Raw genomic sequence first — 13,940 nt, forward strand, 5'->3', positions numbered from 1 at the left:
ATTGATTTAAATCGAATTGATCTGATCTGATTTAATTCAATTTGATTTGATTAATTAGATTTTTGATTTTTTACACCTTATTTTTTGGTGTTCTAAAATTCAATTGAAATATTTCAATTTTACTTATAGTTTAATATTATAATATTATTAAAAATAATATACTATTATTTACTAATTAATTTTATTTAATTTTATTAATTTTTAAAAATAATATACCGAACTGAACCAAAATTTTTATAAGTAAAAATCGAATCAAATACAAAAAATCTAACTAAATTTCTAATTAATTCAGTTTTATCAATTTTTCATATTGAATCTAATACTGTTCACTCCTAAATTTTTATAAGGATTAAATAGTGATTTTTCTAAGAAAAATTTCTCCGAGGACCTGTCATAATATTCTTCCGAATCCGGTGAGGCTCTTGTCCAATTGGTGGTGGAGATGGACCTTTTATGCTCTGTTTACGGCGTTGAGCGTTCTGGTACATTGGCCACTCGCTGCTCAACTCTGGAGCCATCAGTATCAATCAGGGGTCAGCTATGTAGACCTTTAATTTTTTTTTTTTATTTTTTTTTTGAGCTTTGTAATAAAAATGAGATCGAGAGTGTTGCAACAGTGAGTGATGGAAGCCTTGGTGATCCAGGAACCATCTATTTGGGCATCAGAATAGGCATTCTCCTCCGGACATTGTCGTGCGTTGCAAGACTGGCAGAACGTGTGCCCTAGTGAAATGGGACAATCTCCACCGCATAGCAGGCTTATGGCGTCGATCGGCGGGAGTAAACTTGCAGTAGGAGAGGCTAAATGCAATATTATTGATCCTCGCAGCAAGATTCAGTACTGAACATCTCAAATTAAGGCTCGTTTGTCTGCAGAAACATACTTTTTAGAAAAAATCTAACATTTGGATCGTTTAGAAAAGTGAAGATTAACCCATTTCAGAGAAAATAATTATTTTTTAGAAAAATCATTTTCTTAAAAACATAATTTTATTTTAAACTTTTGTGAATTTTATTAATACTACAAAATTTTTCACATATAAATTATTTTACATAAATTGTGAAGCAGCCATATAATAGACGAATTAAATTTTAGTTTATTAATACTCTGTTTATTGAGCCTACAAACTCGTTTATTAATATATTAATAAACTAGCTCGTAAGTAAATTAATTTAACTAAAATTTTCAATTTTAAACTTATTATTCTAAAATTAAAACTTATTAAAGTTACAAATAAATTAAGATGTAATTTGAGTCCGAACATGTAGGCAAGAGGTCAATATTACAGTACTATCTTGTCCTCTCTTTCAACCAGAACGTGTGGAGGGGGGGGGGGGGTATGCTTTTATCTCTAGAGGATAGAGTGAAGTGTGGCAGTTTGAGGTGGTAGTTTTTTTTAATTTTTTTTTCCATCTTCATCTTCCTTGCAACACAGATCACAGAACAGAATCATGGCAAAGGCAGAGAGCAGTTTCAAGCAGCCAAGGTGGTCTCTTCAGGGAATGTCCGCTCTTGTCACTGGCGGCACTCGCGGAATCGGGTGTCTCTCTCTGTCTCTCTTCTTTCTTTCTATGGACAAAATACAAATTTCCCTGTGGTGCTGATTGTGGGGTTTTATAGGCATGCAACGGTGGAGGAGCATGCTGGGCTAGGAGCTAGAGTTCACACATGTTCAAGAAATGAAGCAGAGATAAGTAAGTGCTTGAAAGAGTGGGAAGCCAAGGGTTTTGTGGTCAGTGAATCAGTTTGTGATGTAACATCTCGAGCCCAGAGAGAGAAGCTAATTAAGCAAGTGGGTTCCCTTTTTAATGGCACTCTCAACATTTTTGTAAGTAATGTCGGCATTTCTACATTTCATGATTTTGCATGTTTTATCTGCAGTGATGTTTTTAATTTTCTCGTAATAGTTTTCTGCAACTCTGATTGCATTGCCTTGCACTGTTTTACATACATATATTAATAGACTTTGCCTATACTTTTTATAGTACGAAAAAATTTAATTTTTTTATTTTAAAAAATGTGTTAAAATGTATTTGATATTTTAAAAAGTCTATTAATCAATATTTCTATTAATTTTAGTCGTTAAATATTGCAAAAAAATCTAAAATACTCTTGATATAGCCAAATTGATTAGTAAACTTTTTAAAAATTTGAGAGATCAACTAATAAAATTTTCAAAATTATAGATATTAAGTAATAAAATACTTAACAGTTAAATTAACAGAGAGACTAACTAGTAGACTTTTTAAAATGTCAGGATATTTTAATATATTTTTTAAAATAAAGAGACCAACTAGTAAGTTTTTTTATACCATAAAAACTAAATAGCAATTTTTTCTTAACTTATTGAACACCTAAACTAAATTATAATTATTCAACACCTGAATTTATAAAATTTATAACAATTAAATATTAATACTAATTTATGGTAACTTAATCATGCATGCTTAGTGTATTATAAATTTCGCTAATTATGCTCAAAATTTTTATAAATTGATAAATCAGTAACTAATCTTAGATTTTACGGCAGACTTGAACCGGACTTAACTTTTACTGCTGACATCCAATGGCGACCCACGATAACTTTTTGGAAAGAGAATTTTGAGCCGCACGATATGAAAATTTTATCATTTAAAGGGTCAATTTTGCATTTTAATTATTTTTTTATAATTTTATAATTTTATATATTAAAATTTTTTTCTATTATAAATAGCAGAAAGTCACTTTTCAATCTTTAAAAAATTTCAATAAGATTTTTCGACTTTCAACCTATCTTTGTTTTTTATTGTTTTAGCCGAACAATATTGGTTAAAACTTTTGATATAGTCTAAGTAGTCATTTATCAGTTAAATAAAATAATTTTATTATTATATGAAAATTTAGAGTTTAATTAGTAAATTTTTAGTAATAAGTTGATTTTTTTATTTATTTTTATAAATCATTTGATTAATTTATGTTTAATATTATAATTTTTATAAGTTTAGATATTCAATAAATTATAATTTGTATTCAGGTGTGTAATAAACTACCATGAAATAGTAATATTTAGCCAATTCTTTCTCTATAGATGTCAGAAGTTTTAATGTGCTTGATTTCTTACATTCAGGTAAATAATGTTGGCAAATATATGTGGAAAGCAACTACTGAGTTCTCTGCTGAAGAATTTTCAGAACTCCTGAACATTAACTTTGAATCTGCATACCATCTGTGCCAACTTGCACATCCTCTTCTAAAAGTGTCTGGAGCAGGAAGCATTATATTCATTTCCTCTGTCGCTGGTCTTGTGTACATTGGTGGTACCGGATCAGTTTATTCATCAGCCAAAGGTGAGTTACTATTGTAAAACTAGTCTATATTTTTAGTAGAAACTATATGGCATCCGGAACTTAATAGCTCGATTAATTCGAATTTGTATCGGACAGATTTATTAAGAGAATAAAATTCTCCTCTCAAATTTTAAAGATATTTTATATTTAAGACTCAAATTTTAGATATCTGATTAAGCGAGAATTTCGTATTATATCTCTTAGAGTGTAAATTAGTTTATTTTATTACTTGAACATAAAAGTAAAAATTTAGTGGGTGTAATTAATCAACTGACTAACATGTATATCCAATTTGCTGATTACAGCTGCAATTAATCAGCTTACGAAAAATTTGGCTTGCGAGTGGGCCAAAGACAATATCAGGACAAATTGTATTACGCCATGGGTTATCAGAACCTCACTTGTGGAAAATGTAATGTTCTCTATCATACCTATGGCACATTAATTTTGTTATTTATGTGGCTATGTGATTCAACTTCATATTGTGACCTGAATTGAATAGAAAATGAAAATTTATCGTGCAATTATTTTAATAATTTTTTTAAAATAAAAATCTTGTATTGTGGTCTCATACTGAGGCAGTTTGTTTTGCAAAATGCTCCATATGAATGGAAGTGGACATGAGAGGTCTCTCAAAAACTTCACATAGCTTTGAGAAGCAATTGCTATAAAATTTTATCAATGGTTAATATTAACATTAAGTTTTTCTTGCTGCAGGTGCTTGATGAGAAAGAGTTATTGGATAAAATAGTCTCTCGAACTCCTCTTCAACGCCTTGGAGAACCAAAAGAAGTCTCATCTTTGGTTGCATTCCTTTGCCTACCTGCTGCTTCTTACATTACTGGACAGATTATTTCTGTTGATGGAGGTTTGAGTGTGAATGGATTTGATCCTGTTATGAAACTAGATTGAGCAAATCAGGCTGTTATGGCTGAGGAGATCAGAGAAAAAATAAATATGGGAATTGTTTGAATAACATAGCATTGTAATTTGCAGATGCTCAATTCATTTCTTCATGGTCCCCTTCAGTGATCTATTGGTTCCTTCCTCAATTATTGGTATCATTGTTGAGTTTCAAAGTGGGCAGTGCTTCAAATTCAGCTTCCTCCTCCTCCTCTTCCTTTATTAAATCTAGGGGTTTCTTTTATTCTTTCTCATTTCTGGAATTGGGAACAATTGAGAAGTTTTTTGCCAACCAGAATCTTATCTTTATCTTTTTTTCCACTTGAAAATGCACATTTTTCTTTGATAAAAGACTAATTAGACTCCAAAAAACGTGTGTTTGGAATATGATTTAGTAAATTTGAGGATAGACGTGGTTATATAAAAAAAAATTTTTTTTAAAGCAAATCTACTGATTATATTAATAAAATTCTATTAAATAAAGAGAGATATTATAACAGTCAGCTGCCTGCTTGGCAGAATTGCGGCAACTGACCGTCCCACATTGAAAGATTGAAAGAAAATTGATTTGTATATAATAGCTAGTACAGAACTACTAAATAATTTGGGTTAATCATTTTGGGCCAAGTGGAAAAGTGGGCCTAAAAGTTATTTGGGCCAGTTCGGGTCCGGCTGTTTCAATTGGTATCAGAGCCACCTGGATCAGATAAATTGTGCAGAGCCACCCGAGGTACTAGCAAACCACAATACCTAAGGGTCCGGTCCTGGTTAGCAATTATAATGAATTCAGTTGCGACGAGGACGTCGCAAAAATTTAGCGGGACCAAGTGTAACAGTCAGCTGTCTGCTTGGCGAAATTGCGGCAACTGACCGTCCCACAACGGAAGATTGAAAGAAAATTGATTTGTATATAATAGCTAGCACAGAACTACTAAATAACTTGGGTTAATCATTTTGGGCCAAGTGGAAAAGTGGACCCAAAAGTTATTTGGGCCAGTTCGGGCCCGGCTGTTTCAGATATCATCCCAACAGAGAGACGATTATTATTGATAGATTCTCTAGCCAAAGTATGAGTAGGTAGAGTAGTATTACAACGAATCCATCTAACAGAAATATCAGTTTTAGAGTCTAACAAAAATTTATAATCATTTAAAATCAAACCCCTGCTAATTTGGCAAAAATGCTCATCAAGTGCCTGTCTAAACCCTTGCATAAGATAATTTAGCAAAATATTCCTCCTTCTTTCTCATCTCTCAAGAATAAATCATTAAAGTTTCCCGAACAAAGTCATGGAAGAGAGTTTCTACGAAATAAAGTTCGAATAAGGTTTCAAAACTGACGTCGTCGTTGCAATTCCAAAAACTCATAATAACTAATAAATCTCATTTCAAAACAACCGAATCAATAAAATTTGAAGAAAAACCAACCATAAAAACAGACTCATGACTCTCACATTAACAAAAGATCTCCTCCTAATCATTGTCTATTAACTGAGAAACAACCATCAAAATGTAAAAAATTATGAAAAAATTCCATAGGAGAACTAAGAGCTTTTGTTTCCATCAAAAATAAAATGTCCGGTTTGTAACTATGAACCAAATCCTTCAATGCAATAACTGTTGTCATCATAAATCTGCCAAACAGGTCTGTATATTCTAAAAATTAATTGAATTGTCTGTGAGAAACATTTCCACCATACAGAAATCATAATCATAAGATCAGAATATCTTTGAAGTTCTTAATATGGACAACAACGTCTTCTTCTTCATCGATAGTCAATTGATGCTGATCGTTTTCTATAGGAAGGAAAAAGAAAAAGTTAGGTTTAAGGAAGAGGAAAAAGCGAGAGTATCGAGTCACGAATGGCATATAAGGAAACTTGCAATTGAATTATAAATAAAAAATAATAAAAAAAAACTTGTTTGCTTCAATTGGCCAAATTATCCTAACACTGTACCCTTTCACAACTAAAAATACACTAAATTTTAACACTGTTACGTTAATATAAGCAGTTAAATGTGAAAGAAGCTACAGTAAGAGTGTAAAAGTAACAGCAATCCTGTTAAAATTTAATAAAATAGACCTTTTAGTTGAGTTTTCAAAATTACACGTACTATATAATGTATTTATTTAATTTTATTAGTGGTGTGTATTTAGTTGATTCATTATTTAATTTTATTAGTGGTGTGTATTTAGTTGATTTGGTTTAAAATCGAATCAAATCAAAATATATTGAAAATCGATATTTTATTATTTGTGAAAATCAAATTGAATCAATATAAGAAGAAATTGATTTAAATTAAACCGATCTGATTCAATTCAATTTGATATGATTAATTGAATTTTTGATTTTTTACACTTTATTTTTTAATATTTTAAAATTCAATTAAAATATTTCGACTTATTTATGATCTTATATTTTAATATTATTAAAAATAATATATTATTACTTACTAATTGATTTAGTTTAATTTTATTAATTTTTAAAAATTTTTAAAAATAATATACCACATCAAATCAAAATTTTTAAAAGTAAAAATCAAATCGAATATAAAAAATAATTAAAATTTTAAATTAATTTAATTCGTTTAATTTTTTTTTAAATTTAATACTATTCACTTTTAAATTTCACTGTAAAAATTAAATAGTGATTTTTCTAAGAAATTTTCTCCGAAGACCTGTCATAATATTCTTCCAAATCCGGTGAGGCTCTTGTCCAATTGTCGGTTGAGATGGACCTTTTATGCTCTGTTTACGGCATTGAGCGTTCTGGTACATTGCCCGCTCGCTGCTCAACTCTGGAGCCATCAGTATCAATCAGGGGTCAGCTATGTAGACCTTTAACTTTTTTTTTTTTTTTCTTTTTGAGCTTTGTAATAAAAATGAGATCTCGAGTGTTGCAACAGTGAGTGATGGAATCCTTGGTGATCCAGGAACCATCTATTTTGGCATGAGAATAGGCATTCTCCTCAGGACATTGTCGTGCGTTGCAAGACTGGCAGAACGTGTGCCCTAGTGAAATGGTACAATCTCCGCCGCACAGCAGGCTTATGGCATCGATCGGCGGGAGTAAACTTGCAGTAGGACTAGGAGAGGCTAAATGCAATATTATTGATCCTCGCAGCAAGATTCAGTACTGACAACATCTCAAATTAAGGCTCGTTTGTCTGCAGAAACATACTTTTTAGAAAAAATCTAACATTTGGATCGTTTAGAATAGTGAAGACTAACCCTTTTCAGAGAAAATAATTATTTTTTCTAAAACATAATTTTATTGTAAAATTTTGTGAATTTTATTAATATTATAAAATTTTTCACATATAAATTATTTTATGTAAATTGTGAAGCACAAAACATAAAAAAAAATTTAAACTTATTAATACTCAATTTATTGAATTTATAAATTCGTTTATTAATATATTAATGAGTTAGCTCGTAAGTAAATTAATTTATTTAAAATTTTTAATTTTAAATTTATTATTTTAAAATTAAAATTTATTAAAGTTATAAATAAATTAAGATGTTCATAATTTATTTTTATTTAATTAAAATTATTTGATTTTAAATTTAATTTTAAAAAAATTAAAAAAATTTATCAACAAATTAAATTATTTTATAAGTTATTTGATATTCATCCTAATAAAATTTTAATTTAATTCGATTTATTTTTTTAAATAAACTAATTTTAAACTTATTGATATTTGAGTGAAATTCAAATTAATTAAATTTGAATTTAATTGAAGTTAAATAAAAAAATTTAATAAATCAAATTTAAGATTTTCAAAATTTAGATCCGAATGCGGTCCTATTTTATTGTGATCTCTCTTACATAACTATGCTTTTCACTTTTATTTTTTATTTAATATTTTTTATTTATCAGACTTAAAATAAAAAGAAAAGGGAGAATATAGTAATTTCATGTGAGTAGTATTCGATTCAATTCGAAAAGGTAAATTAAAAAATTGATCGAATTAAATTAATTTAAAATTTTAATTTAATTTTTTATTTATTTCAGTTCGATTCGATTTTTAATATTAAAAATTTTAATTATTTTGATTTGATTCAGTTTTGATAAAAAATCAAAAAAATCGAACCAAATTAATTTAATGATAATAGTATATTATTTTCAATATTATAGAGAGATTAAATTATATTAAGATTAAAATATTTTAATTAAATTTTAAAATATTAAAAATAAAAGAAAAAGATAAAAAATAAAAATTTTATTAAAAATTTAATAATAATAGTATATTATTTTTAATAATCTTAAAAAATTAATATTAACGTTAAATATTTTAATTAAATTTTAAAATATTAAAAATAAAAATAAAATATAAAAAATAAAAAATTTATTAAAAATTTAAATTAATTAAATTAAATTAAATCTGATGGATTCAATTTATTTTTTAATTAAAATAAATTTAATTTAATTTTTATAAATATTAAAATTTTAACTTTTACTTTATTCCATTCTATTTTAAATCCAGCCAAATTTTCATGAATGCACTATATGTTTGAGGAAAGGCTCCTTGCACGTTGTCATAAAGATAACGAATCAAACAAAATAATTCAGCATTAATAGGTCAAACACCCATCTAATAATTTGAATTTTCTTTTATTTATTTTATTTTATTATTAATAAAAATTTTAAAATAAATTTAATATTTTTTTAAAAAAAATTAAATTATTACGAATTTTTACAATATTAAGATAAAGTTAAAAATCATAAATAAAATTTTAAATTAAAAAAACAAATCAGACCAATTGAAGAATCAAACTGACCCACCTTTTTCCTCAAGGAGATCCCTTCTCCTCCATTTTCTCTTTCTACTTTTCTTTTTCTTCTTCTGTTTACTGTCTCTCTCTCTTCGATTTCTTCCTCTCCCAATCACCATATCAAGTAAAATTAGTCTCTTTAGATTCCTATGCTCGTGAACTTCGCATAGATACTAGGATTATTCACCGTCGTTGTTTGGGTTGCACCAATCAAATATTCAAAGTTCATGATCTTTTACATTCTCTCTAAGATTTCTCCCACACCAGATATTCTATCCAAAATCTGAAACTATCAACGTGTTCTACTCATCGAGAGCTTCGTGTAGACACCAATTTCATAATTTTTCGGCAACAAAAAATTTTAGAGATCCAACGGTGAGTTTTCAGACCCTAGAGTTGTATTTTTAATAAATTAAAATTATATTTGTACTCATAATGTTATGGATTTTATGTAGATACCTTCATTTTGGAGAAATTCTACCGGAATTTAAGTCCAAACCGGCTCAGGGACTGATCTTCAAAAAGGTCAATATTATATTCTTTTTCAACATTTTCAGACGTTTCGGACGCGTTTCAGTTGTTAGAATTGATTTTGGTAAACCCAAATTCAAAATTGTCATGTTATCGTAACGTGATATATTATTAAATATCTTAGGTAGGACAAGTAAAATCAATTGTTATAATAAGGTATATTATTGAGAACTCTAGAGAATATTTGTAAAATTTTTAAAATGTTTTTAGTATTTTATTAGACGGGAGAGATTTTAATGTTTTGACAAGCGCCCAATGAGTAAAATATTTTTGTGCTGCGGCCTAAGGCTATTGTAAGGCTATTGTACTTGTAGACATAGACTAACTGTGTTTGTTTACGTAGGTTCTAAGTATGGGAAACTCCGTCAAATTTTTGTTCTTAAGTATGAGAAAACTCTGTCAAATTTTTGTTATAGGCTTAGAATGTTTTTGTCACTCTCTTAGTTTGTTTGTGGTCTGTCCTTGATAATCTTCTTTCCAGCAAAACTATTGGGTGTCAGGTCACCCCATTTTGTGAAATTCTAACAATTATTTGATAAATTTATGTATTTAATATTAATAGAGACATTTTATTATTTGTAATTAGGCTGTCCTATTTTAGTTATCCTCTTTCAATCAGAATGAGTGGAGGTGGTATGCTTTTATCTCTAGAGGATAGAGTGAAGTGTGACACTTTGAGGTGGTAGTTTTTTTTTTTTTTTTTTTTCCAACTTCATCTTCCTTGCAACACAGATCACAGAACAGAATCATGGCAAAGGCAGAGAGCAGTTTCAAGCAGCCAAGGTGGTCTCTTCAGGGAATGTCCGCTCTTGTCACTGGCGGCACTCGCGGAATCGGGTGTCTCTCTCTGTCTCACTTCTTTCTTTCTATGGACAAAATATAAATTTCCCTGTGGTGCTGATTGTGGGGTTTTATAGAAATGCAACGGTGGAGGAGCTTGCTGGGCTAGGAGCTAGAGTTCACACATGTTCAAGAAATGAAGCAGAGCTAAGTAAGTGCTTGAAAGAGTGGGAAGCCAAGGGTTTTGTGGTCACTGGATCAGTTTGTGATGTAACATCTCGGGCCCAGAGAGAGAAGCTAATTGAGCAAGTGGGTTCCCTTTTTAATGGCAATCTCAACATTTTTGTAAGTAATGTCGGCATTTCTACATCTCATGATTTTGTATGTTTTATCTGCAGTGATGTTTTTAATTTTCTTGTAATAGTTTTCTGCAACTTTGATTGCATTGCCTTGCACTGTTTTACATACATATATTAATAGACTCCGCGTATACTTGCACTTTTTGACTGATTATAATTAATTTATGGAAAAATTACTACAAAGTTTTTATGCTACGAGAAAATTCACTAATTGGTCTCTCTATTTTGAAAATGCATTAAAATCGTACTTGACATCTTAAAAAGTTGGTTATTCCGTTAATTTTAGCAGTTAAATCTTGCAAAAAAATTTAAAATGCTCTTGATATAGATAAACTGATTAGTAAGCTTTTTAAAGATACTCAACAATTAAATTAATAGAAAGATTTATTAGTAGATTTTTTAAAATGTCAATGACGTTTTAATGCATTTTTTAAAATCGATAGACCCAACTAGTAAGTTTTCTCATACCATAGGGACTAAATAACAATTTTTTCTTAACTTATTGAACACCTAAACTAAATTGTAATTATTCAACACCTGAACTTGTAAAATTCATAACAATTAAACACAAATTAATCATATTGTTGATAATTTATAGTAACTTAATCATACATTGTTAGTGTATTATAAATTTCGCTAATTATGCTCAAAACTTTTATAAATCGATAAAATTAGATGATATAATTTTATTATTATATGAAATTTTAGAATTTAATTAGCAAATTTTTAGTAATAAGTTGCCTTTCTTTTTTATAAATCATCAATAAAATGATTAATTTATATTTAATGTTATAATTTTTATAAGTTTAGGTATCAATAAGTTACAATTTTTGTTCAGGTGTGTAATAAACTAACATGAAATAGTACTATTTAGCCAATTCTTTTTCTATAGATGTCGGAAATTTTAATGTGCTTGATCTCTTACATTCAGGTTAATAATGTTGGCAAATATATGTGGAAAGCAACTACTGAGTTCTCTGCTGAAGAATTTTCAGAACTCCTGAACATTAACTTTGAATCTGCATACCATCTGTGCCAACTTGCACATCCTCTTCTAAAAGTGTCTGGAGCAGGAAGCATTATATTCATTTCCTCTGTCGCTGGTCTTGTGCACATTGGTCATACCGGATCAATTTATTCATCAGCCAAAGGTGAGTTACTGTTGTAAAACTAGTCTATTTTTTTTAGTAAAAACCATATGGCATTGGGAATTTATGGACTCGATTAATTCAAATTCGTATCGAGCAGATTTATTAAGAGAACAAACATGTATATCCAACTGACTAACTTGTATATCCAATTTGCTGATTACAGCTGCAATTAATCAGCTTACAAAAAATTTGGCTTGCGAGTGGGCGAAAGACAATATCAGGACAAATTGTATTACGCCATGGGTTATCAGAACCTCACTTGTGGAAAATGTAATGTTCTCTGTCATACCTATGGCACATTAATTTTGCTATTTACGTGGGTATGTGATTCAACTTGAAAGTTTCATATTGTGACCTGAATTGAATAAAAAATAAAAATTTATCTTGCAATTATTTCAATAATTTTTTTTAAAATAAAAATCTTGTATTGTGGTCTCATACTGAGGCAGTTTGTTTTGTAAAATGCTCCATATGAATGGAATTGGACATGAGAGGTCTCTCAAAAACTTCACATAACTGGCTTTGAGAAGCAAATGCTATAAAATCTTATCAATGGTTAATATTAACATCAAGTTTTTCTTGCTGCAGTTGCTTGATGGGAAAGAGTTATTGGATAAAATAGTCTCTCGAACTCCTCTTCAACGCCTTGGAGAACCAAAAGAAGTCTCATCTTTGGTTGCATTCCTTTGCCTGCCTGCTGCTTCTTACATTACTGGACAGATTATTTCGGTTGATGGAGGTTTGACTGTGAATGGATTTGATCCTGTTATGAAACTAGATTGAGCAAATCAGGCTGTTATGGCTGAGGAGATCAGAGAAAAAATAAATATGGGAATTGTTTGAATAACATAGCATTGTAATTTGCAGATGCTCAATTCATTTCTTTATGATCCCCTTCAGTGATCCATTGTTTCCGCAACTATTGGTATCAGAGTTGAGTTTCAAAGTGCGCAGTGCTTCAAATTCAGCTTCCTCCTCCTCTTCCTTTATTGAATCTAGGGTTTTCTTTTATTCTCTCTCATTTCTGGAATCTGGGAACAATTGAGAAGCTTTCTGCCAACCAGAATCTTATCTGTATTTTTTTTTCCCCACTTGAAAATGCACATTTGTCCTACATTTTAAATTTGCTTATCTTGCATTAACATTTTATATTTTCTGAAATGCTTAATAGTAAGATTTCATAATACATTAAAAAAATGTGATTAAATGGTAGTTTTTTTTATGGGAATATAAAAAAAAAGTTTCATTGATAAGGTTCAAGGCTCAAATACAAGTTAAATATAAAGAGAGGCTGGAAAAAGGCCACACTATGCCCCAGACCAAACCCAAAAAAAAAAAAGTCAGGCCCAGGAAGAAGAAACAATAGCTTAAGACCACTATACTTCTATCATTATATAAGACAACTAATGTCATCCTCAGTAAATGGAAACACCAACTAAGGAGCTAAAATCAAGGATCGTCCAACCCCAGCAAACTGGACAAGCTTCGCAGCTAACGAAATCGTTTTAGAAGCACAAAAAATGGTTTCACCCTCTCAAATTCCATACCAATGCATCTGAAAGACATGCAAAGAATAAGGGGACCTTTTCAAAGTCTAGCCTCGACGATCGCCTGCAAGTACAACAAAGAAAAAAAAACACACCAATAAGAAAGGAATACAAAGCAACAAAGAAACCTCTCCATATGTTAGCACTATTGCTTTAAAAAAAAAGGTCAAAAAAACAAAAGCTATTTACACCCAGCTCCACAGGGGAGAGGGAACCCACATAGGCTGAGGAAGCTAGGCCTGCAAAACTGCCCCAAGGAGCAGAGGGAGGTCGACGAACGACACAGAGAAGGACCCAAGAGAAAAACTCACAAAGAGAGAGTTTCTCTAAAATTAGAGAAGTGATTTAATGGTTATTATAAAAGGAACATATGGCAATTTATCAGCCGTTAGATTTATTAATTGTTCAGTGAAGTGTCATTTTCATCGAGATATTTTAAAGTGAAACGGTATTTAATTCTTACAATCCACTATAATTTAAATACATACATAAAATATAACTTAAAAATTAAAAAAATAAATCTTAAAAAATAATTTTTTTACATATTTTTCTTTTAAAAATTTAAT

At 29.6% G+C, this 13,940-nt stretch overlaps 2 protein-coding genes across 5 annotated transcripts; both read left to right on the plus strand.

Moving 5' to 3' along the window:
* The first annotated feature begins 1,339 nt into the window (after positions 1-1,339).
* LOC110618770 (tropinone reductase homolog At5g06060) lies at positions 1,340-4,377 on the plus strand. The gene is made up of 5 exons (XM_021762007.2): positions 1,340-1,541; positions 1,622-1,829; positions 3,108-3,327; positions 3,633-3,739; positions 4,045-4,377. The coding sequence occupies exons 1-5, from the start codon at positions 1,453-1,455 to the stop codon at positions 4,237-4,239; spliced, it is 819 nt and encodes a 272-aa protein (XP_021617699.1). The 5' UTR covers positions 1,340-1,452; the 3' UTR covers positions 4,240-4,377.
* Positions 4,378-8,992: 4,615 nt separating this feature from the next.
* On the plus strand, positions 8,993-12,950 carry LOC110619462 (tropinone reductase homolog At5g06060). Of its 4 annotated transcripts, none has more exons than XM_043958578.1 (7): positions 8,993-9,381; positions 9,462-9,531; positions 10,270-10,374; positions 10,455-10,662; positions 11,608-11,827; positions 11,991-12,147; positions 12,416-12,557. In XM_043958578.1, exons 3-6 carry the CDS (start codon positions 10,286-10,288, stop codon positions 12,128-12,130), a joined length of 657 nt encoding a protein of 218 aa, XP_043814513.1. In that variant the 5' UTR covers positions 8,993-9,381; positions 9,462-9,531; positions 10,270-10,285; the 3' UTR covers positions 12,131-12,147; positions 12,416-12,557. The 4 variants fall into 4 exon arrangements, with proteins under 4 accessions (XP_043814513.1, XP_021618619.1, XP_021618617.1 ...); XM_021762927.2 differs by having other exon boundaries at positions 8,994-9,381; positions 10,455-10,626; positions 11,991-12,097; positions 12,416-12,950; XM_021762925.2 differs by having other exon boundaries at positions 8,996-9,381; positions 11,991-12,097; positions 12,416-12,950.
* Positions 12,951-13,940: the final 990 nt, after the last annotated feature.

Source organism: Manihot esculenta, chromosome 7, assembly GCF_001659605.2.
Source record: "Manihot esculenta cultivar AM560-2 chromosome 7, M.esculenta_v8, whole genome shotgun sequence".
Taxonomy (NCBI): Eukaryota; Viridiplantae; Streptophyta; class Magnoliopsida; order Malpighiales; family Euphorbiaceae; genus Manihot; species Manihot esculenta.

What these genes read in the sequence shown, in the direction of transcription:
- LOC110619462 (XM_021762925.2), top strand. Translation starts at nt 10,286, where the DNA reads ATGGCAAAGGCAGAGAGCAGTTTCAAGCAGCCAAGGTGGTCTCTTCAG. An exon ending in AATTTATTCATCAGCCAAAG is followed by an intron (nt 11,828 to 11,990) that starts GTGAGTTACTGT and finishes TGCTGATTACAG; the next exon opens with CTGCAATTAATCAGCTTACA. An exon ending in GAACCTCACTTGTGGAAAAT is followed by an intron (nt 12,098 to 12,415) that starts GTAATGTTCTCT and finishes TTCTTGCTGCAG; the next exon opens with TTGCTTGATGGGAAAGAGTT.
- LOC110618770 (XM_021762007.2), top strand. Translation starts at nt 1,453, where the DNA reads ATGGCAAAGGCAGAGAGCAGTTTCAAGCAGCCAAGGTGGTCTCTTCAG. An exon ending in GGCGGCACTCGCGGAATCGG is followed by an intron (nt 1,542 to 1,621) that starts GTGTCTCTCTCT and finishes GGGGTTTTATAG; the next exon opens with GCATGCAACGGTGGAGGAGC. An exon ending in GAACCTCACTTGTGGAAAAT is followed by an intron (nt 3,740 to 4,044) that starts GTAATGTTCTCT and finishes TTCTTGCTGCAG; the next exon opens with GTGCTTGATGAGAAAGAGTT.